Below are 26,004 nucleotides of genomic sequence, written 5' to 3'. Positions count from 1 at the left end.
CCTTCTGCTGCTTTATAGCGCTTCAGTGAAACAAGAATTAACTTTTTACAGTGGATACATTTTATTAGAAAAGGATCTGCTTTTGTGATCATGGAAGTAGTTTTTACAGGCTGATCCAAGGGAAATCGTGGTTTATCAAGTCAGACATGGACAGAGAAACCATTATTTCAGATTCTGATGAATAGGTTGTTCTGGGCAAGGTCTCTCTGTGAGACAGGTAGTAAGGCACTGTGAATACAGTGGATTTTGCATTACACAGAGATTCATGGCTCTCCAAAGCAGTGAAGCCTTTGCCAAGGTCCAGTGGTTTATTCTGGCTTTAACTGATGCAACTGAACTTACTCCGAATACAACTTAGCTGCAAAGTGGAGCCAAGGACTAGCGTGTTTAGCTCTGTTGTACCAAACGTGGTTAAATCCCTCTGGCAGTAAGAGTGGGATGAGCCCATTCCCAGTCAGAGATACCGACCCTGCCCTCCAGCTACATTCTTTGAGCCCTGTTTTAAAATATATGGCATTGTACACCCTACCATTGAATGCCGGCTGAATGTGCTGGCCTTGTAAAGTAATCATCTGAGCATGTATTGTGAAACTCTGCAGTTCTTGGGGCCCTGAGGATGATGAATCCGCAGGTGATAATGTGCATATTTATATACTGGAGGCTGTGAAGGAGCAAGGAAGTCACACAATTAGCAAGGTAAATATAGCCCAAAGCTTGCAGCTTGTGGAATCCATTCAAGAACCAGAGCGTAATAGTAACATGGCAACAGGTCACCGGGGCTCCCTTGGATGCTAAGATGTCAGAGACAAATGAATCACCATTACTATTATTTTCCTGGATTCTGTTTTACTCTAGGAATTTGCCTCTCAACACTCACGTAGGAAACAGCACCAGCCCCAATCTGCTTCTTTCAAGTGTAAGAACTAATCTGGCTCTTTTGTTCAGAGGGAAACTGATTTAAACAGATCCCACGTTATGAATGGCGGTGCAGTGGGAGACAGGATCAGCACCCTGGTGTGGCCGTAGACCCGTGTCTCCGTGGTTTGGCAGAAGCCCACCAACCTCGTACGTGCTGTTCCTTCTGTCGCTGCAGTCCCCCGGGGAGAAGAGCTGCCGCTTTGGAGGCCGTGCGTTTCCTGCAGCCCTCTGTGACCTCTTTTGTGTGAGGCCTCTGCGCCTCTGCGCAGTCTCGGGCTTCACTGAGGACTTCCCTAGCAATCTCTGTCTTCACACCTTCAGTACTCTTGGCCCAGCCGCAAAGAACTGGTGAGGAGCCCCAGTAACACACATCTCTCCACACACACCGGACAAGGGGCCCAGACAGCCTGCTGGGGCAAGTCTATAGACACAAAGAAAACCTCCTGAGCCAGTGAGAGCTGGGATGTTCTTGCTGGTCCTGCAGCCAGATTTGCCCTTTCAGTCGCTAAGCACATGTTAAACAGAGGAGTAACAAGCACTGAAGTGGGAGTGCCTCTGCTTCAAAGGACACAGACATCTTCTGGATATCAAAAGCAGGGGGGTAAAAAAAGTGGATGCCAGACGAAAAGTTCACCTGTCTTGCTGCTACAGGCACATCTGTCATCATATTGGCTTCGGCAACCCTTCATCGACCCGAGAGAGCTGCGGTGTTGAGTAGAACTGGCTCTTGGGTGGCAGAGGGCATTAACCCCGCACCTCGTGGCTTCGCAAGCAAAGCAGCTGCTAGCCAACCCCTTCCGTGAAGAGGCAGCTCCATCCCAAAACTGCCCATAGAGAGGGGAGACTGGGAAATAAGGAGGAGAGACAGTGGCAGTCCCCAGAGCTTTCTGAACAAGCCCTGCTTTGGGGTATAGGCTGTGGCACAGTCCCGTGCCACGGCATCTGCCCTTCTATGTCCATGGAGGCTCAGAGGTTCTCTCTTCCTCCAGACCTTGCCAGTACACCTCAGTACAAGCCTCCACACACATGTCTCCCCAGGAGACACTTGCATTTCTAACCTCTTTTCGCTACTTGTCTCCTCTGCAAGGGCTATCAGCGAAGGGAATGACTAGTGACAGCGGTGATGGTAGGGATTTGCAAGGTGGACATGAGGAGCTGGACAAAGAACCAGCTCATGTCTGTTCGCGTGGCTGTGTCTGACTGCCAGGGCAACAGACCTCAGCTACAACTTGCTAAATAGGAACCCTTAGCCTAGCAGAGCTAGTGCTGCCTTGTGAACTGAATCCCCATTACCACTCAAGTCTTCACTAGTACTTCTGAGCTGTTTTGCAGGACAAGACATAGCTTGTCCTGAACCTGACTCCAAGAAAGGATTCCCAAGACACGCAACCTGCTGTAAACCATGCAGCAGGTACAAAAGCCCTCTTCAAAGCGGTACTGCCAATGACGGGCTGAACTACCCGCAGTCTGTGCGAGCTAGGTGAAGGGAACAGGGTTTTTGAGGCTAACTTAGTATGCAGGCAGGTGAAACAAGTACTCAGCTCTGCCTGAATATTTATTGCCTGCGTTGCTGTGCTGAGCATTAGCATGTCAAAGATTCCAGACGAGCTCTGAAGTAAACAATGATGGAGGTGAATGGCCAAAGGTGAGGTTTGCCACTGTATCGCTGTAGGCATTTTTCTGGAAGAGACTGGGAAAGGAAAGCGGAGAGTGAAATTCCATAGAAAACTATTTCCATACTGGAGACTTCAGTCAGTCCGCAAATTCCTTGGAAAACAAAACAGAAAAATTATGGTAAGATCGTAAACTGCAGATCAACAAACTTGGATTTTCCTAGTCCCCAGGATTATTGCCAGATAATAAATGTATATTACCCTGGAGTTTAAAACTGGTGCTTAAATTATCTGCAAGAACTCATCTTGTAACAATGCAGGTGTGTGAATTCTTTGTAAATTGTGGGTTATAACTTACACCTTTCATTAGAAAACAAAAAAGTCACCACAAGACTGAAAAAAATAAACTATAAACAGCAGCGAAATTAAAAAGGAAGGATTTTGGCTGAGCGGAGGCAAGGGTATGAAGATACCATTTTGAAGAAATTTTTAATTTATCTCTGTGTTTGATTTTATTTACTAACCACCTTCTGTGATGAAAAGCCAAGTACCTCTTCCAGCAGTATTTTTAAATGAAAGCTGCAGCTCAGGCCAAGAGCATATGAAGCCCTGCAGTGCTGAGCCCTGGTTGCAAGGTCTCACCTGCTCAGGGCTCCCAGCAGGTACTGGGCCCAGTTGTTTCATTTGTGTTGGTGGAGTGGGTACAGCCAATTTCCCCAGAGAAATCAATAGGAAGCCCTGTTACGTTTCCAGGCCAACATCAGTAGTGGAAAGGCCAGGGTGAAGCTGGACAGGCAGTGATGCCGTCTGCAACTCAAACAACCTGTGATGGCTTCATTCACAGCCAGAGCTGCTTCCTGGGCAAAACCTTCACAACTTCATGCTCCTAAGATGACAAATTTGCTAAGTGCCTGCTCCGCAAGCCTGACTCAGCTTCACTCCCAATCAATGCTTCACACCAACAATAAGGAGAAGTGATTCTGCTCCATGCCAGCACCTGACGGTGCAGGGAAAAGCGCTCTTATCCCAAGCCTTAAACACCATTCTGCTTTACACAAAAATGTGACATTTGGAGCTCCAAATGAATACAATGAGAAGACTTGAATTGGTGCAACACGACTGCTCTGAATATAGAATTATGCTCAAATTCTAGAGAAGAGCTAGATCTAATTCAAATCCTTCAGCCTGTTTTCTCTGTACAAGGTGGAACAAAGACTTGTAAATATCCGTTACTACTATTATTACAATTATCTGCAACTGTCAGAGGACAGCTATAGCATATAGAGAAGCCATGAACCTGTGGTGTCCTCGGTCCCAGCTAGGGCTCTGAAAACCATCCTCGACCTCTAACAGCTAGCCTCCCTTCACAGGCAGATCCACGCAGGTCCCTCAGGGGTTAAAGGGCAGCTTAGCTGTGGCAAAGGGAAAACTGCGGAATACACACAAAAAATTCAAATCAGCCAATGCAGAGGAAGGGACCAGCCTTCCCGTCCCACTCTGGCTCCACGCTCACCTGCCAGCAAATACTGAGTGTGCACTCAAAACCTGTTTGAGCCCCAATATCATTATTACAGCCCCTATCGTATTGCTCTATCAAAAGACAGGAGATTTTTCTGTTTCGTCCAGTCTCTGTAACTACTGGCAAAAGTGCTATGTAAACCTAGTGCTAAACACCGTTAAAGCCCAAGAACTTGGTTAGTGTGGTTTCCATCCTTGCAAGAGTTTATCAGAACCCCCCAGCTTAGTCACTACGAAAGCAATGTCTTAATCGCAGTTGAAGGGGAAGAACCTGGAACCTGGATCGCGCTATCCGATGGCATATTATTTATTATTAATATTACTAGTCCCTCTGCAAGCTTCAGACTGAACTCTCCCTTCCCAGAATGGCTCTCCAGGGCCTTGGCAGTACAATTGCTCTCAAGGGCTGAGCTATGCATACATTATTATTATTGCTGTGCCATTCAGACATCTTGGGTTGTCTGAACTGAATACCAGTAGCTGCATTACAAATAGGCAAGAGGCCACACTCACTGCTTTCACGGTAACAGCCCTGGCTGTAGTTTTCATTTTGGCAAGGAAAATAACAGACATTTGATAACTGAAAAAGCCAAGCAGATTCATGGTGGTAGCCTCACTTCCCAGGAGCTTGATCCTGTTGGAAGACTGTTGGGTATGTCCTGCTGAATCACTAACCTAAGGAGTTCGTTCCCTTCCTTGATTAGAGTGTGGGAGTCGCTTTCTGTGAGAGAGAAAGGATGAGCTGCCTGAGAAGACAAAAATTACACCACATCAAGGTGGAACAAGGGTTTGAACTGCTATATACTCTTTCTTTTTTTAAGCCAAGAGAAGTGGTATAATGGAGCTTTGCACAGAAGGTGTACAGCTGTCTGTGTGGAGCAGGTTAGAAAAAGCACTTGCTCCCATGTTAATTCTCTTAATCTTGTTACTTTCTCTTTAACCAGCTTAAACCCATGATGTGCGGGTAAGGATAAAACCTCGGCCATTGCTATGTACTTAAGAAGGGACAGCGGTTCACATTCTAGATATGTGAATAATATTTACCCACATTGGCATTTTACAGCTTCCATTTTCTTCCTGCTACGCTCAATAAAAACCACTGATTGCCCCCATAATCTGCCTGCCATCTTTTCTGCGTGGCATTTACTTCAGCGTCCTGCTACCCAGAGTTTGTGCCTGTAGTTTTCCAGCATCAGCTTCTGAAAAACTATACCTGTGAGTCTTCAGCCACCTGGTTCTGCCCTTTGCAGCCCATCAAGTCTCCATGTGGAAGATGACTTAGTCTGCTCGTATGGCTTATGCTTCTCTCCCATCTATCATGGCTTATATCTTTCAAGCACATGGATAACCAGGACAACTTCTCAACTAATGCTCACCTGCACTGACTTCCTGCTCAAATATCCATCACTGCAGCTATCGCAACATAAAAAGAGGAGAGATACAAAGTCGTTATTTTATATACACTGGTGACGCTGGTAGTTGGACAGCCAAAGAAGATGGGGTAAGATGCTTGCCTGGCTCTCTGGAAGCTGGTCGGTATAGGGGTCAGGAAGGAACTGCTTCCTGCATAGTGCAGCTCACATCCATCCCTTTTCCTTTCTCCTGAGCCACATGCTCTTTAAAAAGCCAAATTGAAAACATGGCCATTCTGAATTACGGCACTACAGAAACTTCTGCTCTTCCAGGAAAATTTCTGGTGGTGACGGTCTCCAGAAAGCATGATGTCTCTGAAGACTTTGAAGCCCAGTGTCTCTGGAAAGACCTGATAGGAGTCAGAATGGCCACTCAAAGTAAGCAAGCAGGGTAGTTCAGAAGTTAACAGAACCACAATCTGAGGTCCCTTGCATTTAGGTATCAGGAGCCTGGGAATTTGGGGTAAAATGAGCATTATTAATGACTAAGGGGAGATAGGAAAGGATTGGCTCAGAGATGGGGGAGGCTGAAAAATATGTTAATAAGCTTTTCCTGAAAACAAGAGTTTCCTTTTCTTCACATGTCATGGAGCCACCAGTGGGTTCACACAGGTTGAAACCATGTCTGTGACTAGCACACCTGCCTCAGTTCCCATGGAAGGTCTCTGACCGTTTTGGGAATGCAAGACTCCCAGTGCTCATTCTGGGCTTCAAACTTTAGACTACACTGTCCGCGTTGTGTTCAGCTTCAAATATAGATCAGGTCATGGCACTTTGCTTTCATCTGTCTCTGCCAGGGGCTCCAATTGAACATGAACCTCAAAATGCTGGAATCTGTTGGAGCAGGTCTGTGTGTTCACAGAGAAGTCTTGGTTCATGATGGGTTCAGAGGCACTGACGGTGACAGAAACAAATAAAAACCTCCCCATCTCAAATAGAAGAATGTGCACCAGGCAGGAAAGGAATTATTCTTTCCACCCCAATCTATGTTCTCTAAGCATTAGGAGACACTTGGCAATGAAAGCATACTCAGCAGCAAAGCAGTCCTGAATCTTGTCATCTCACCCCATCTACAACCAGCCACAAATAATCCTGGGAAAATACTGGCCTCAACTCTCATTTTCAGTCTCTTGCTGAACCACTTGCAAACATATCCGCATATATTCATCACTGCCGATCTTCACAGAGAATCTAGCTTTTCCCAACAAATAAATCAAAGCATCTGGAGTATATTCTGAAAAGAGTTGAGACAGCACAGCCTGTAAGCATCTAACAGCTTCCTTCAGTAATGGAAACACCAAGTCCGGCAGTAAGAGGCAGCAGGTCTTCAGAATCAATTGTTCCTAAGCAGAATCTGTTTTCTGAAAGATCACAGGGGAATTCACAGACATTAATAGTTGCAAATGGCTGAATATAGCAAATTCTGGCAAAAATAAGAACCGTCTTACATCCTTTCCAACTGTAGATCCTGATTGCTGGGCTGTTAACTTTTGCTGGCTTCCCAGCATATACTTACCATGGCAAAGGCATGGCACAGCTTAGGTGACCTGCTGAAGTCAAGTGGCAGAGCAGTGGATCCATTTTAACATAAATATTTTTTATGAGTGGTTGTTTGGCTGAAGCTTTGAGTCAGCCCATGATAGCATGACTTTGTGTTTTGTAGCAATTACAGTTCAAGCAAGGATTATGGGGACAGGTTTTTAAAGAGCCAACAGAGATATCTTGTTCGATCATTTGTTTAGAACCAAAGCAAACACGAACTAAAGTAGCTGCAATAACAGGTATCTTGCTACCCACTGGTATCTCCATACTGTACAAAGAACAGATTAACTCTGACAACAATGTCTCAGGAGATTCATATCTCTTTCCATAAAGAGAATGGGACTGCGACTCATCGTGTGCAATTTTTGTTCACTGGTCTATAAGGCAGAACGGATTTTTGCCTTTCCACATCCCAGGACTCCAGAGTCTATCCCCATCAAAAAATTGCTGGATGCTACCAGACACGAAGGATAATGTCCTACAAGCATACCTAACAGTCTGATTCATGGGGGGGAAAAAAAACCAACCTATAAACCTCACTTATTGCAGTTACTGCAACACGCAGACAGAAATTCCTGACTTCACGCCTCAGCCAAGATCTGGCTGGGTCACAGGAAGGTGGAAATGAGGCCGTCAGTCACACACAGCTTTGAATGCCAACCTGTAACCAGCTCCTGTTACGTGATAATTTCTACTGGTGTCACAAATACAGGTGGGGAGTCCGGATAGATCACAGCTTCCCTGGGCAGGGCTAGACAACCAGGATTTCACCCCATTGGGACTAAAGAACATTACAAAACCAATCTGGTCTGATTATTAATTAGTTCTGTTATAATACTGCACATTAACGCTAGCTTGTGGTTGGAGGCTGTATAAACTCCTAGCAAATACAGCTGTTGCCCCAAAGGTTTTATAGCTAAAAAAGACAAGGACAGACAAAAGGATGGAGAAAGTAGATCAACAAAGGATTGGGAATTTAGACAGACAGACATGAACTGCCTTGTTCCAAGGTCACACAACCAATGAACTTAAGCATTCAGAGTCCTGCTCTTTACGCTTTAAGCATAATACGAACCTGCATTCCTGGTGATGGTGAGATTTCCAGATAGCAAGACAGGGCTGGTTCTGAGAATTCCTTTGCAGAAGACAACTGGGGTGCAAATATTGAGTCTAGTGCTTTCTAAGTGAGCTACAGCAAACCTTCAAAATAAAGTGCAGTGACAGCCTGAAAAAATTAGGAACTCTAGTTTGCCATTTCGTGTGCTCGTACTTTGTCCAGGAGATAAAGCTACCCAGATCAGAGAAATCATCAAAACAACACGGCTTTGCCTGTGACATTGCCACAAGAAAGGATCAGCCAGCATCAAAAATCCAGGGCTGAAACATGATACTTAGGTGGGGAAAGGCAAAGTAGTTTGGATCATGTAAATGAGAACTTTTCCCCATAAGGTTTCATCTACCCAGCTGGACACAAACGTACCTGAGAGGCTTGAAGAGATTTAAATGCCCATTTCTTTTTTCTTCTTGTTTACTTTGCTGACTCAGCGATTTTGATTGTTCTAGTATTGCCACTACAGTCATGAGATAAAAGCAGCCTCTGTGAAAAGTATTCCGGAATTTGATCTCAGCATCTTTGAAAGCTCTGCATGTAGATTGGGTAGTGGCTGGAGCACAGCATCCATGGGGCTGAATTCCTCAGCAGCAAAGGCAGGCCTCCACAGCCTCTTTGTGCAGGCTGGAAAAAGGAATTCTACCCAGGGATACAGTTGAGAATTTAGGAAGCCCTCCTTTACTCCATGGAGAGTGTTTATAATAAATGTCACCATGAGCGTCACTGCTTGGCAGCTTGGTTTTGACACGGAGTCATTATTTTTGCCCTCTTTTCCATAACTCAGCCCTACCTGAAATTCCAACACAAACTTCATTTTCCCTAGCAGTGCCACTAGTCGGATGGTGAAGTTCAATCTGCAAGACGGGGACTCAGTCAGGATGCTCTGGCTTCCTTTCAAAAGATCAGCAGCTGCTAGTCCTCTCCGTTGCGGGAAAGAGAATAGTGCCAGGTCTGGTCACTGGCATGCCCATAGGATTTCAGTCTCTTACATCTGTAGGGTTTGTTTCACAGAAGGGCAGAGGAATCTCCTGCCAGCGCTATGCACATACTGTGCTCATCCTCTGCATCGTGTGTGATGTCCTGTCGCTATCTACCAGGTGGAGTGTACTCTGAGCGCTGTAACTCATCTTGCCTCTTAGCTTACTGGTGACTTATTTTTATACTTACTCCAGTTATGAGTCCTTGCTTCCACTTTTTGACTACTTCTTTCTTAATCCTCTAGTCATTTAAGAGCTCCTAATGTAGAGACATACTGGTCTCTTCTGTGTTCTTTCCTTGCCTTTGCACTAGGATGTTTTCCTGTCTCTTCAATACTATTTGTTTCAGAAACTGAGAGATCTCTTGCACTGCTTTATCCCCAAGACAATCTTCTGAAAGGCATCCAAATGCATCTAAGTTACTTAAAAAATTGAACTTGATTTATTTATGAAAAGAAGATTCTGACCAAATTTTCTTTGCCACCAGCGTAGGAGAATCAGTGAACCATGAGTATCTTCTAAAAACTCTCCTGGGAGTCCTGCTTCCCAGCAGAGTGCAGAAGACTGTTTTGCGTGTAGATATTTGAAACATTACAACAAACCTCAGAAACAGAAAAAGATTTATTAGAAATATTACACAGATTTTTGCATCATACATTTTAATAATGTTAATCTTTAAATATTAGCATGTCCAAATCCGGCAATGCCTAGTATATACATTCTAATGTGCTCTTTGTATAAATTAGATTACGATGTAACATCTGTACCCAATACAGAAAGCTAAAAGTACTTGACTGTTAGAGGTGATTATCCCATATGACAAACTCAAGCCTGGACCAACAATCAATAAAAATGTTGTGTCCAGCACTGCCCAGTGGCACTTGGCACACGTGCAAGTCAAAAATGTAGAGACCATCAGTTGAGAAAAACGTTAACTGCAGTTCAGTTATAAGCTTGATTCTACACCATATTGGTGAGTGAGTCTAAATGGCACTGGAGCTGGTAAAAACCAATATAGTCTAGCATAGTAGAAGTTATTGCTGGGTTTAAAAATGTCTTAATGCTCAGTGCCCTGAGTCTTTTTAGGCAAAAGCCCTCTTCTGACAGGAAAATGCATAATCTCATCCCATACAGACTCTGCCTTTTATCAGATACACAAGGCACAGCTTTGCAACCAGCTGGCCCCGTCAGATACTTCCTGCTGGAAGACCCGGTACCGTAAGCACAGAAAGATGCGGGAGGTACAAACAAACTAATGAGCCAATGCTCGTGTTTTCATTGCCAAGGAAGGGGGGAAGTCAGTGAAGCAAAAAGGTAGATTTTTGAAGAGTTCCAGGTTAGGAATCAAACAGGAAAGAACCAATCATTCTGCCAGCGTGCACTTATTTGGTTTGGACAGAAAACTCGCACATAACTGGTTGCACATACAAAACAAGAAAAATCATAGAGAAAACCTGTAAAAAACAACTCCAGATTACAAAAAGAAAACCTGCCAAAACTCAAAGAGAATGTGTCTGACTGAGAGGAAACTGAAGAACATGCACAAGTCAAAAAACCCCTCTGCTTAGTACGGCTGCCTTGCTGCGGCACAGGAAGAACTGGGAAATCTTTGTCCCCTTCGCATTTCCGTGACTGTCAGAAGCACAGGAAGGGGAACCTGGCAAAGGCAGCAAGCTCTGTGCTCTCTTCCCTCCTCATCTTCTGAGATCCACCCCAGGCTGCACTCTTAGGAGAAATGTCACTCAAGATGACAGTCAGTAAGGACTCTTAAGCTGATGTCCTCTGCTGTCCACAAAGGCCCAGGTATGTATGTCCCATATATGCCCCTCTCCTCACACGCTGGACTTTCACTCCATTCAGTTTCATTGCGTACTTTCAGAAACCGCTCATCAGCCTTTCTAGAAAACCTTCTTAGAGGGCTGACTCTGGGCTCGCTTCTCAACGCCTCCGTACCTTCCCAAGCCATGAAACAATTTGTACCTTCTGTGACTCACCAGAAATTCTGGGAGTCAGATTGTATATTTTCACACTTTAATCTCCTTTCCTCTCTACCAGCTATAGTACAACAGTCACACGATGCAATATCCCTCCATGGAACTTCTCTGAAATCCCCATCCTGACCATTCTTCTCACGTGCTCATCCAAAATCAGCTATTTGGTTTCTTGTAGTCCGACAGACTACCCAAGTACACACACACAAGCATGTGCAGGTATGTTTAAGAGTGACCGCATATTTAGAGAGCATATGGTGACATGGTGAAGAGATTTCATCTGCCTGCACCGGGGAAAGATCCATTACTCCTAAGAGGCAAAGTCAGAAAGGATTTAGGCAGTTTAGGCAAACTTACTGATTCAACACGTCATACTGATACAACCATGTCATATCATCACACGTTCCATTCTAGGACATTTTCAGAGGATTCTCAGAACTTCTATGAAGACTACCCCTATACCCTCTAGCTTAACTTAATTAACAAACTCTCTAATTTTGTAGGCAGCTAGAACTTTAATTTTGCAGTTCAAATTTGAGATGTCTTACAAGGGCCTGTAGATTTTCTGAAAATCAGGCTGGCCTGCAGCATCTTGCGTGGGACAAATTTAAATTCATATTCAAATTTTAAGGCAGCATGAAAAAACAACAGTAATTTCTGAAAATCCAGGTCTAGAAATGTAACTGTGCAAGGTTCAAAAGGAAGAAAAAATACACAATATTGTAACAGTTAAATGAACAAATAAACAATATTCTTAATCTCAAAAAATAATCTGGAAGAGCATCTCTCAATCTCAAAGTATCAGCATTTCAAAATGAGATGTTTTGCAGGTTTGAGGACGGAAAAGAAACATGGAGCAAATGGTGAAACTGATTAACTTCTTCCCTATTGACAGACAGCTCCTTGTTCTAACTCCTACGTCAGTAAAAAATTTTTAAGAATATACCATTAGAATTGGGTAGAATCAGTGTTTGGTCTATGCTACTGGGGGGCATGGGAGAATAAACTGCAAAGAGATGACAGAAACATTGCTTTGCAAAAATCATTTGGAAAAAAAAAAGCTGCTAGATCAAACAGAATGGTTTGTAAGGTTAGAATAAGTCTTAGAGAAACAGATTAGAATAAATGTCAGAACAGCGCTTCGAGCAAATGATACTGACACATTAGATAACATACAGATTTAGTGTACATCTGACAGTCACATGGAACACACACTTCCAGTGACCAGAGGGTTAAGCTTATCGTTCTTTTTCAGATCAAGTAGAACCCTCTGACTTTGAAATGTTTACCAGACACTGGGAATTAAAACAGTTTTTCTCATCCCTGCAAGTGCCTGATCCAAAGCCCACTGAGGAATATGGAATTTTCTGTGTTGACTTCACTACGCTTTGAACTACAGCCCGTTGGAGAGAACTGGGATCTCTGCCAATGGATACCTCAAGGGAAAAGAGCCTGCTGCATCCACAAGGCAATGGAGCTCTGCAGTGTGGCTGCCTTCCTAAATGAACTCTGCTTAGCAGCTATTTTTCTCTTCCATCTTATCACGTAACAGGAGACTTGTATCTGAGAACACTTAGAGCAACTCATCCTATGTTCTCTAGGGATGGCAGAGTGTATGCTGAAGAATACTGGAGAGTTAATTCAATCTAGAAAGCACTCTGTTACAAAGAAATAACTCTGGCCAGCACTTACAACTGCTTTCTCACAATATAGGATGACACAAAGAGTGCAAGGGCACTGTAAGTGCGTGCCACTGTCCTTTTTTATCACACAGACTCTCAAAAGACTGGAATCAGACTTTCCTGGAGGCGATGGATTAGAATAAATGTCAGACTAAAACTAAGAGCAAGTGATGCTTTTCTCCTCCTGCGAAATAGGCATACACTGCATTCCTCCAACTTCCTTTCTGTTCAATACACTCACTGACCTTGACCACTGTCATCTATCCCTTTATCCTGTATTTTGCTGTGAGAAAACCAAAGTCTGAAACAGGTTGTTTACTAATTAAATTGTATTAAAAAACCAAACAACAAAGCACTGTGGGGAAGCCAGAGGCTGAGATCAGCCACCTGCAAAGCCCCAGAAAACCTGAAACCAAGTTTGTTCTGTGAAATCACTTGTTTCTATTTCATGAGCCTTTTTTCAGGAGTTAAGAGCAGTGACCACGCACTATTATTTTTTGTAAGAGAGAAATGATCCCTAGCTCCCTATGATTAACACTCACAAAGCATCAAGTCTGGTCACAGGGTTAAACATGCTAACTAAACAACAAATTTCTTCTACTGGCATAATCTAAAGCAGCTAGGCAGCCTTCTGTGAGGTCCTGTACAAAGCATGCTCTCCAAGACCTGCTCCTAGAACAAATGAAGCAGCCTGTTTGATCCTGCTGTCCTTGGAGACAAACAGAAAATTTAACTTCATGAGGTGAAATAAGAGAAACGGTATAATGGAAATTAAACAGTATCTTTCAGACATTTTACTAACAGTATTATTGAGCTGGAAAGCTATTCTCTGGCGCCTTTGAGATTTCCATGACACAGAGAGGGGTTCCAGTTACATTCTTTGTAACCCGTGAAGTTGCAACTTCCATTGGTACTAATATATTACTGTGTTCCTTTACAGGGTAACATCACTTCCAAGCATGTAACAGTGCCCTATGGACTACATATTATTGGACAGGGCACAGGCTGTCTCAAGATTCATGCCTCTACACAGCAGTTACGTATCTGTGCTGATTATACAGGATCAACACAGAAGAAAGAAGCTACTCCACTCAGTCCACAAAAAAATGAACTACTGAGATGTCACTGTATTGCTTAGAAAGTCATCACCTGATTACTGGCACCTTGCAAACTAAAGCTAGTAAATTGCATTTGCAATATTCCTGTGATAACTGTGCCTGCACAGTCAGCTGGGAAACCGAGCTCTGGCTTCCCGTAGTAATCACGTAACGAAGTTGTAGTAATAAACCTATTTTTCCTCAAAGAGATTCCTTCTGTTTGATCTGACATGAAGACCCAGCACCTAACAGGATCTTTTAGAGTTCTTTCACTAACTGGTGATGGAACAGAGCATGGTTTCTGAGTTACAAATGATCCTGTTATTATCCTGCTGGTTAAGCTATGACAAGCAAACTAGTATACTTATTGGGTGAGATGTGCAAGAATAACTCAGGTTAAGGTTCTACACACTTATGTGCATCTGTCATGATGTTTTATCAAATATATGGAGGCAAGAAAACAACATGTATTTGGGATGAGTTCAGCATGTTTTGGCAAGAAGAGCATTTTTGTGAGCTTTTGTATTAATATGAATCTCCCAGCCTCCCTTGAGTGCCAGCATAGTTCACATCGATTCAGAACTTCATTTTGTAGCAGGTCTCCTGTTGGTGGAGTCTGGTTTGAGGCAAACATTGTTTAGCACAAGGGATCCTCTTCAGAAATATCCCACATGTGTTTGAAAATGCTTTGCAATTTCCACATGGGAATAATATTACAGATTAATTTGATTTGTATAGATGGACAGTGGATATTTATTTGGTTGCAGTCCCAGATGTAATCAAAATTATGGAAGAGCTTTCTTTCAAACTAAGAGCTTAGGTTGGTTGTGGAAGAGGAGCAAGCGGATTTTTAAAGTGATCGAGTGCATCTGTAGCATTCTTTGTTCTCTTCCCCACTTCTGTCCACTTCTTGCTCTGCATCTCAGGTCTCAAAGTACTTGTAAATCTGGGCGACGTACTGCATCACACTCTGCCAGTCTGGCCGGTCCGTGTACATCATCTCACTGAGTTCCTGCACAGGACAGACACATTGTCAAAACTTAGTCAAGCACCACCACTGGGAACATCACTGGGTCCTCTGAGTAGCTGTGGCTATTGAACACTACTTCTGCTTCCATTCCAGAGCTCCTTAAAGCCACATACGGTATAAAAGTCCATGGGAATAATGCCTACTGGCCTAGTGCAATTCTGAAACTCGTTAACAAACTAGTTAAACAGCTATATGAGTTTTACATTCTGAAAAGATTTCTTCCATCTGCAATCAAAGATCAATTCTCTATATAACTTCATTTAAATTGCTGCTTCTTTGCATGTCTTTGGTTCTGGATTTAGCTCATGAACCTCATAATATTTTTTCCTTCATATTAAACTTCCCTCTTCCTTGTCATCATATTGTTGATTTTTGAAAAGACTTTTTAAACAGTTTAACAAACAAATTATCCTTCTGTTTCTTAAAACACTAAAACAAAAGGAAAGAAAATGGTCTAACAGGCAAGCCTGCCCATGAAAACAGGAATCATCTGGAATCAGCTTCCAAGAGGAGGACATAATCAATGCGCTCATTTCAATACTAGATGACTTCCAGAAGTTCCTTCAAATTATATTAATTCTATGATTCTACAAATTCTTTCTGGAAGTTCTCCTAACACTACGAACTTTCAGAGATGGGTGCAGCCTTCCTTAGCACTATGTGAACATTTTCAGTGCAAGCTGACTGACTGGCCACATGGCAACAAAGGCTTTGGAATGGTGTATGCAGGAAATTTTCCTTGCTAAAAGAAGGTTACTCACCAGGCTGGGTTTGATGCCTACACTTTCAGCAGCTTGAAATGCTAACAGCAGATTTCTCTTCTGTAAAAATAAAACAAAAGTTCAAAAGGATTATCATCAAACTATGATTCCTGAACCCTACCTTGCATCTGGTTAATCAGTAAGTTTAAATGAGCAGGTATATTTGAAAATTGAAAAACACTACATTCAATACTTTCATAGACACTTTTTTGTATTTGTAAGGTATACTCACAAACAAGTTCTTTGTCTTTGCATAGCTCATCTACTTTTGCCCAAGCTACAGCCCTCTGTTTTTGGCAAATAGGTTCTTGTGAAACTAGTTACAACTGGGCAAAAAACCCCACTGAGGTTCTGTCTGTATTATGAGTGAAAGGTTTCTGAAGAGGTGTTAACTAATATAAGGCATTCCTGTATATAGTATAATTCTTATTGTAATAGATACTAGCTGTCTGAAGTAAATCCAGCAAATCCAGGTTCCTCCCCTTTGTGAGGGTCTTAATAACATACTTGGAATGTGCTGACATGGTCTGACTTAGATATGTTGCTGTCCAAGTAGTTCAATGAATGATCCTGTCTGCCTACTGATCCAGCACTTTTAACGTGTGCTGCTAACTCAGGAGTCCAGAAATGCTTTAGCCTTTCAAAAGGGATGCTGCCTTCATGTTTATCCGCAGCACTCGCTGGATTCAGGCAACTTGTCACTAACTCTTTATCCAGTAGTCCCTGCATTTCTCTCTGGGAGTCACTGTTGGTTTCCTTCCCCTTTTCATCCAGTCTGCTTTGTAATTTCTCAACTGACACTTGTCTCTTACTGTTGCTCCTATCTACTTATTTTGTATCAATCAAGATCAAGATCTTGCAACACTGTGTCTCCATCATATCCATCCAAATGGATTATGTTCACTGTGAATTCTGCAAATGGTGTAGCAGCAGGTACAACAAAACTTACTTTATCCTGGCTGTTGAGCTCCTGGTAAGGAATATGTGCAGGCAAATACGTGTGCAGGAGAGCGCAGAAGGCCAGCCCATCACTCCAGCTGCTGCTGAAGTTGGTAATATCAATATTCTGTAAGAGAAAACATGAACCATCCCTGAACAGTGCTACACAACAACAACAACAAAAAAAATCTTCAAACAATAGTTTTTATGCAGTCATGAAACAAAACCTCAGAGTATTAAAGGAACATAGGTTTACATTTTCCATTCTCCCTTCTTTTTCACGTCAAGTAGAAAGATACCAAGTAGGATGGCAAGTTTCAAAGTCCTGGATAAGGGATTATTAAGGAGTTAAATGTTTTTCACACCAGGCCCCAAACAGAGAGACTCTCTCCAATGCTGTCTAGAAGGTGAGAAATACCATGTGCAGCACATGCTGCAGCTGCATTTTTCCTGTGCTGGCAAAAGGAAGGACTTTGTCTGGTCCCTTTCAATTACAGAATGGCAGAAATATGATTTCTCCAGCACCTACAACCGAAGTCATTGGTATTTTAAAATGGTGTTTTGTAATTGAGTTCATGCTTGCTTGTCTCAGGATGCGTAACAGAGGGATGGATTTGTAGAACGATGAGGCAGTGTAATCAGTGTATTTGACCACTGTTATCTTTCTGATATTACACAGCAGATACATGCTTTAATGAGAATGTGTAATTAACATTTATGACTTGATTCAGCCCCTTATCAAAAGCGATATCAAGCTGATGAAATACTAACATAGTCCTCAAGCCCTAAATAAAGAATGTGCTTACTTGTATGTGAGAGGGAGGCTCAAACTTGGCAACAGCAACGGCTGAATGGGCAGCTTTCCAAGAGCCGGGCAGATGTGCCCAGTTTGCAGTCGTTTCCATAAATGCATGTCTGCATTCTCATATTCTTTATCAATGCAGCATCTTTCATCTGCACATCACAGAGCACTTAACAAAAGGCAGATAAAGAATGGGAAGTCTGAGATACAGAATTTAATCATCTACCTTAATTCACAAAATGAGCCATAAGTAGTTGAGGAGAGAACAGAGGTTTCATCGTGCTCACTCTCCTACTACCACAGTCACTGACAAATAAATGTGGCTGTGTCACTGGTAACAAGCACAATACAAGATCCTTACGGAACAGAAACAAACAGAAACCTTTAAATCTTTTCTTCACACATTTTCTAACATGACAACAAGGCTGAGTTTGCTTGAGGGAGCATGGATATATTAATAAACACCCAATTGAAACCCCAGAGCTGAGCTAGAAAAAAAATCTCCGACTTGTCTGTAGCAACACTCCCACCACTGCCAGCTTGAACAGGAGGGCAGTGAAAAGGAAACATTTTGAAAGAAATAGTCTAATATGGTTGCGAGTTTAAATGGTCAAAAACCATCTTCCTTCCCCTTGTTGCTAAACAGTGGGATTCTTCTTTGCTAGTCGCGTAACTTGTTACAAGGGTGCACTCAGGTGCACAGAGGAAACCCGGTTTCCCTACTCATGACAACTGAAGTCCAGAACATGCTACATTCAACAGATGGATTAGAGTGATTACAGAAACAGAAACTGATATTGTAAAATCAGCCCATCTGTAAAGAACTCCTTTAAAATATAAAGATTACTGGGAGTACAGAGTGCACTCGAGGTTCTTTACAGGGATTCTCTTGTGAGGCACAGCTGTAGTTAAACATACACTTGTGGCCCAGTTCTGATCCTGTGAACAAGGTGACCTTTCTAATGCTCTTGTTTGTGCTGACTGGCCATACTAGCACACCGAGGAATTCTCACGGCTAAGTTTTGCTGCTGTAGTAGCAGCTGTAGTTCCAAATACCAGCTAAAACCAAAACAGTGAACTAAGTGATATTGCTTAGAAAAGTAACAGCTGCTGGAGCACGGGAGGCTCCAGAATACAATGGTACTGCACCATCTCTCACACCACGGCAGGCGTGGAGCTACTCTCAAATCATTCTCACCAGCCACATCTTCCTGTGTGCTGAACTCCAACTCAGACTCTCTGCCACTTTATTTTCTTTTTTTTAGCTATCTTCCAGTTTCTTTCAAGACTCCCCAAAAGACAAAGCTTTTACTGCATCCCTCATACAAAAGCTAATGCAGATGCACTAAAACCCAGACAGGAAGTGTTTTAGCATACGCTCTTCACTTACGATGCCTCACTGATTAGTTGTCCAGCCTGGACTTTGTCCAGTCAGACAGGATTTCAGATTAGTAATAAATGTCCATAACCAAACATGATTCAAATTGAAGCAGTACAGAATATTTCAGGTTAAAATACTCTGGCTGTAATAAATCTACAAATCTAATGGGCTCAGAAAGCAGGCCATCAGCAGCAGACATTACCACACTGCACCAGCCACCACATTGTATTTTGCTCTATTAACATCTGTCAATGGAGATAGCAGAAAAGCAACGTAGTGGCTGAAGACCATCACAAGAAAAAAATATTTTTTTCAGCTCTGAAAGCTGTCTTGGCTTTGCCTAATCCATAAAGTCGCACCATGGAAGTCCAATTTTGTGTTATGGAATTGGCTGAAGCTGGATTACTCTGCTTTCTTGATCTTTCAGACAAACAAGTTACTATTTATCAATCTGCAGTTAGTGGGAAAGGACTGACTGCCAAATTACAGAAGCGTTTTTATTGAGGCCGATATATTTTATCAGCAAATAGCCTACCATCAAATGCCAATATTCTCTTTTTGTATTGTATGATAGAAATGGAAAATGGAGGTGTCCCCCCGCCCCTGCCAAAGGCCATGGAAACAGGAACAAACAAAGCCTCAGTTAAGCAACAGGACTAGACAAAAAGGCAAGTCATGTTTGTGTGGGAACATTATATCCTACCCTCGTTTTCATGATGCTATTATGAGAGACACGAGATACAAAACTGTTCCTTCCTACAGTATTTCACCAGCCCAGCATCAGTTTGATAATTTTACTCATCTTTGTAATTTTAACTATACCTAAAACTCTTCTCCTCCTCCCATCTAACAATATCTAGAGATAATAAGTGTTAATGTCTACAATAAAATCAGAACTAGGTCCAAAAATCCTCACATCTCCAACAGCATTGTCCAACCAGTCATCTTCAGTAATTCTTGGATCCAAGTCTTACAAACAAGCAAAAGTTCAAGGATGGGGTTCTGCTGAAAATATTTAAACCACAGATGAAATCTACTGCAAAGTGGTATGTCATGACCCATGGAGAAAATGAACTCAAATCTGAATTTTGTCCTAAATGCAAAGCCAAAATGAATGTTCGAAGGTTCAGCTCAATGGTTCAGTTAATAATACAACAACACACACTTAGACACACTCAAAACCACTTAGTGGCCATTTTCACATCCAACAAGCATCAGTACACTGTGGGTTTTTCCTCTAAACAAATGCATTTCCATTTTATACATAGTATAAATCCCTCTCTGGCATTTCATCTTGGATTCTGTGTTAACCGCTTTTCAATTTGGGATATAAGGACATGGTAAATGCAAAGTGATCTTCTGTGTTTTGCTACACTGCAGCTTTACTTGTAATACCTCCCCACTACACCACACCAAGAGGAATTAAGTCAAAATAGAGGCGCTCTGATTTCTCAGAAGATCTCCGGCTCTGCTGAATCCGGGGGCGGGGGGGGGGGGGGAGGGGGGGGGGGGGGGCGCGGGGGGAAAGAAAACAATTTAGGGAATGAACACCTTGGAAACTATTCACTTCTCTTGGTTATTTTGGCAGTGGAACCTGTCTCAGTCTTTCTGCCACACCTCTCTATTCCTCAACACACAGCCCATGAATATGTAGGAGCTATTTGTGTACATACTGGTTGTTAACGTACACTTCCAAACTGCAGGATGGAGAGTCTGGTGATTTCACTGTCTCCCAGTGTGCTTGCAGCAGAACCCCCATCCCAAGCTCTGAAAAACTGCATGTGGCTTCTCATGGGAGACCTAGAAGTTAACCTATATAGGATGGCACCCTTTAGGAGGAAGATGCACCAGACTGTATGCAGAATGAATGTAGGGAGAAATACGAAAATGGAATAGGGACTGCAGATCAAACTGAGTTGTAGTGCTGATCAGGCAGCATCAAAAATTTGCCATCTTATCGTCACAGTATGTCTCACGGTCACTAGTAGCCAATGTCTATCTTTAGCATGACATCAGTGGATCGACACTGCTAAAGACATCTGCACCAGAGATTAACCCCTGGCCCATGGATCAAGGGCTGCCGAGTAGCTTAAGCCTGCAGTTCTCAGGGTTACTAGCTTCCTTTGGAGCAGACATATCATATCCATATTATGCAGCACTTGACCTGGATCTTCCATGGTGCTGCTAAGAAAATAATTGGTGAGATGGAGGTGGTGTAGTTGAAAATCTTGAAAGAACATGAAAGTCAGACCAGAAGAGTGGTGTTTTTATAGCACGATGACATAATCATCTTTACATACCCTGTGTGGAGTGGCAAAAAGGAGCATGGAAAGATGTGAGGGCACAAAGTTTGCTGGGATAGTGGTAGATTACTGTGTAGAGCATAGAGGTGTCCAGACTAAACTATTTCCAGTGTAGTTCCCAGGCTTCCTCTCAGTGAAAATAGTTCATTCACTTCAAATGAAAGCTTGAAGCTAGCCTGGAACTCTGTGGAAGAAAGCCTGCAATAAATATGACCTTAGCATCATTCTTCCCACCCTCCTCCCTCAGCATACAACGTGCCCTCCTGCCTCTCAGAAATCATTAACCTTAGCCCTCCACCCCAGGAACAGGGCCTTTGCTTGCAGATAACAGAGCACTATGAGAGCTACAGTAAAGACACACAGGGAAATCTGTGTGATCTGTTCTCACTAAAAACAATTTCTTTTGTTTATCTGAGGAAAAAACAACCACCCTGTTAGATTTCACTAGATCTTTGACTCCAGGTCTTCAGTAAAAAGCAACAATGACATCATACACTCTTCATAACAGCCTGAGTATGTTAAAATACTGACAGAAGATATTCCCACTACGCAGATGTTACTGCCCACAGCAATGGCTCTCTGAGTCACAATTTTCTCTATAAGACCCAGAATTATAAACTATAGACATGAATCAGCTTAAAGCTAGCCTGAAATTCTGTGGGAGAAAGCCTGCAATAAATATGACCGTAGCATCATTCTTCCCACCCTCCCCCCTCAGCATACAACGTGCCCTCCTGCCTCTCAGAAATCATTGCTACAGAACTGCACACCAGGAACATGCCAGAGTGGCTAATTATTGAGGTTCAGCCCATACAGAATATAAATTTAAATACTGAAGACAGAACTAGTTAAAATAAATATATTGAATAAACCAAAGGGAATTGCCTTGTTTTTAATAGCAGCTCCCCCTTAACTGGCTCAGCTTTCTGCAATCCTTCCTGCTTATCACTAACCAGAGACCCACATCTCCCCCACAGACCAAGTCTTACAGCTCAGTGTTTTTATGTGGTTATATTTAGACACAGATATCTGAACAGGAACCTCCTTTTCATGAGCCACATCTCTGCAAATCTAAACTCTGACCTTTCTAATGTAAAATCTGATCAAGGTACCTTGAAAGGCAACTTACAAAGATTACCTACACCCACCCATCTTTAACAATAGCTGCATGAAACTGCAAATCTCATTTGGATTTATTACATCCTAATTGGCTGGGGATGTGTTAGCAGGCTTCAGCCAAAGAGGTTCTATCAAAGGAAGCATATAAGCTTCGAGCTCTGGATAGGCAAGTTCTAAGTACTTCCTTAGAAGCAATACAAGCGAAGAAGGGCTCCTTTTAGCATGATCTAACCTTCTGAGCAAACAGAACACAGTTCATCTAAAATGCTCCAGCAAAGATATGAAACAACTGGGCAATCTACTGGAAATATGGGTGAATTAGAAGTGTGGTCAGGTCCAGTTAACACGGATGAAAGGCATGAATGCCTAAAATTAAAGACTGCCTGGATTCTTCTGTAATTACAGGGTGCACCCAGATGACTTGGACAATTGCACACAGCTATTTTCAATGGGTAGCTGCAAGTCTAAAGTGATTTGCATATCACATTTAATCAATCTACTACCAGGAACCTTTCTGAATTCTCTTACAAATCTTTTTCTCTTAAATGGAATACACAATAAAGTAATGCCTCTTGATTAAAAAAAAAAAATCCAGCATAACTTGTGGGACAGCAATACTGTTTATTGTATAGAGATTAAGTGGCTAGCTAAGATTGGGAAGGAAGCCAAATGACCTTCTATCCTCCAGGCTGTATTAATATCCCTAGTTCAAACGGTTCAGGCAGCTGCAGTCTCCATAAGAATTGTTTTAACCTTTCTTTGAAACTTTGTATTTCTATCCCCATCATCCATATTTCTAATGCTCCTAGCAGCCATGTCAGTAAGTCATGCATCTTATTGCTGATTACACGTGTATGAAAAAACATAGCTCAGATAACACAAAATGCTATGTGAAAATGCTATTAAATTATGTAATTACAGCACAGTGAAACGATAAGGAACTAGTGCCAGCTCTTTAAAGGTTATCACATTTACTACATTCCTTTTTATAAAGAAACCCCATTTCCCATCACATTCCTACGTTCTGTTTGCTCCTTGCTCCACTGCTGCCACAGGGTTGCCTTTGGTTTACTGTATATCATTTGCTTCAGTAAGTGTGAATTAATGAGCCTTCTTAGCATAGACAAGGCATTAGAAAGAGAGCTTATGACTATATTTTTTTGCAAAAGCATCAAACGTCAGTTGACTACAGTAGTCACATGGAGCAGGGACATTTAAAAAGAGGAAATTTAACAAGCTTATTGTCAAGCATCCTACGCAAAGATTTTTCAGCTCCCAACTATTTTAGTCTCTCAAAAGCCAGAGATCTGAGAAGATATCAAAGTCAGGCATGTCCAATTTTCTTCATTACCTTTCCTAGTTGAGTCAGACTAGCAAGAATAGGTAGCATGATGCTTTCTGAAGTTCTGTGCTCAAAACAAGCTCATCTGACAGGAGTTGTCTCAGAGACATCATCCAGAGTAAACTGTAAAGCCATTCTAAAATGATCTGTGCACTCTTCAAGCTCAGCTCTTTCTTCATGAGGTATTGAGGAGGTCCACGACCTCTACAAGGCAGCTTAGTTCTGGTATTTTGATTACAAAAGAGATGTGGTGCTGCTACAGCTAAAGTTTTCATAAGAACAAAAAAATGAAAGTATTACCAAATAGGAGACATTTAAGGTAATACGTGATAAAGTAATTATGTGACCTCCCATTTCCTCTGCTTGCAAGGTGAAAAACAGTTACTACCGACACTGAAATCATCACTGTAACTATACATATGAGTAATCTCTCTAATGAGCCAAACAGCATCCATTCGTGCTCATCAGATCTATTGCTCCCAGCACTGTGTGGACTGGCAAACATTTCACTATACTTTGTTCACATTTTTTAGGTTTTATTTGCATTTTTATGTATAAAGACTGACTTTTGAAAATGAAGACAAATTCTGGTGAACAAGGGTTGAGAGCAGTTCCTGGCACAGTGCACATAACACAGTGAATGTATTTGAACCTTTCCTAGCAAATAATATGAGTTGTTGTGAATGCAAATTACCCCATGACAACATTCTCATTACTAAAAGTCACCTACTTCAAAGGTCTCACTAAAGGCTAGTAAAGTAACAGGGGTTTGTACACATTCCTCATTTTGGGTCTTAATTTATCGCTTTGCACACCAGCTCCCACTTGAACGAGAGAGAGAGAGAGAATGTATAATGCCGAGTTCACAGGGAGCTGGCTTTTTATTACACAAACATACAGGACCAAATGAGAGCTGGTATAAGCAGAAGCAATTTTATGGACATCTCTGGGCCATTTCAGAGACGAGGTAATGGTGACAAAAGATATAAATCAAGTGTGACCGGTACTTCCGTAATTTACATCACTGTCACATTCAGTGAGTGGGCAAAACAAGTGTCAGCTATATCTGGAGAGGCAGAGATGGATTACATAGCAAGACCAGGAACTAACAAGTTCTCCTCATTGTAATAATCTCATTAGATACTGATGAGTTCTTATTTTTGCTATGCGTCTCTTCTGCTCTTCAGTATAAATTATACTTGCTATGCTTACCTGCTGAAAGCCAACTCCCTGCTTGCTACACAACTAAAACTTCCATCAATTTTCTCACCAACTCGTCTAAATGACACCACTGCTGAATGCCACAGAGAAGAAACAGACTGGGCTGCGTTCCTTCATTCCCAAGGCTGCAAGAGTGAAGATGCAGCAGCATAGCTCCAAGGACCACACAGATACTCTGGGGAAGGAGGGAGGGAGAGGGGGGGAGGAACTAGCTCCCCTCTGTGTCCAAGACAGCAGCACAGCTACTTCCTGCCGGGAGCCCTGGTGCAGAATTGCTAATGACCACGCTGACTGCTCCCATAGCTATTTCTAATTATCTGTACGGAGAGTTCAGAGATTAGCCATGTCCTGGAATTCCTGGGCAGAGGGGGAGGCTGCAGACTGCAGCAGGCTCACGGTAAAGGATGGAAACAAGGTGGGTAGAGGTCTCAACAGGAAAGGATATTCATGGAACAGGCAGCAGGGCTCAGCTCTCTCCCAGTTAAATTCACCATTTGGAGCTGTTCCAGGTGGTGACCGATCAATTCAGTGTTTTCACTGATTGTCATTGCATCCAGGCAACACAAGGAAAGCGTCTTGGACTTTGGGATGGATAGAATGTAAATGCTATTTTTAAAATTACCCAGCAGGACAGAGAGTTACGCATGAGAGAGCTGCACGGGCATTTATTTTATCCCTCCAATCAAGAGACTTGTATTTGTTTACAGGATAAAGGCCCTTATGTGAAAAAAGGTAGAGCTTGGCTCAAGTTATTTGGCTACACTGGAGAAGCATGTTTATACATTGGCATCACTGTGAAGGGGGTTTGCACATTGGTAATCAACCTGATTATTCCCGACATGCCATGATTTGGCTGCTGCATTATTTTCCAGACCCAACTCTGGGCCCAGCTGGGACATACAGAGAAACTGCATGTACACATTCAGCTATAAGTGCTTTTATTTAGAAAAAGAAAACGTTTATTCTGGAAAAAAATTGGGAATATCTTGAAATTTTAAGCCCATATTTTCATTAATTAAAAACTCTAAAGATTGCCTTTTTTATCAGAGCATCTTTCCAAATATTACTGAAACTCATCATCATCCAATGATATGATATGATGATCTCTATTTTAACAACTAGGGAAATCAAGGCAACGGTATTATGCAAGACTGCCAAGGTCACAAATATTGTCCAAAGCAGACTTGGGAGCAAAATTCCTGACTAATTTATTGTCAATTTTTATTCAAACACAGGACAATCCCT

General features: G+C 42.3%; 1 protein-coding gene across 1 annotated transcript in view; it reads right to left on the bottom strand.

Annotated features, from left to right (window-relative positions):
* Window positions 1-13,516: 13,516 nt before the first annotated feature.
* Window positions 13,517-26,004, bottom strand: part of SPECC1 (sperm antigen with calponin homology and coiled-coil domains 1) — a 75,540-nt gene continuing 63,052 nt past the window's right edge. The window contains exons 12-14 of the mRNA XM_050908811.1: window positions 16,602-16,718; window positions 15,653-15,712; window positions 13,517-14,873 (exon numbers count right to left, since the gene is read on the bottom strand). Of these exons, the coding sequence (XP_050764768.1) occupies window positions 14,784-14,873; window positions 15,653-15,712; window positions 16,602-16,718 (267 nt within the window). The 3' untranslated portion in view covers window positions 13,517-14,783. The remainder of the gene's footprint in view (window positions 14,874-15,652; window positions 15,713-16,601; window positions 16,719-26,004) is intronic.

Source organism: Gymnogyps californianus, chromosome 20 (assembly GCF_018139145.2).
Source record: "Gymnogyps californianus isolate 813 chromosome 20, ASM1813914v2, whole genome shotgun sequence".
NCBI lineage: Eukaryota > Metazoa > Chordata > Aves > Accipitriformes > Cathartidae > Gymnogyps > Gymnogyps californianus.
This window is presented reverse-complemented; position numbering and strand designations above follow the sequence as displayed.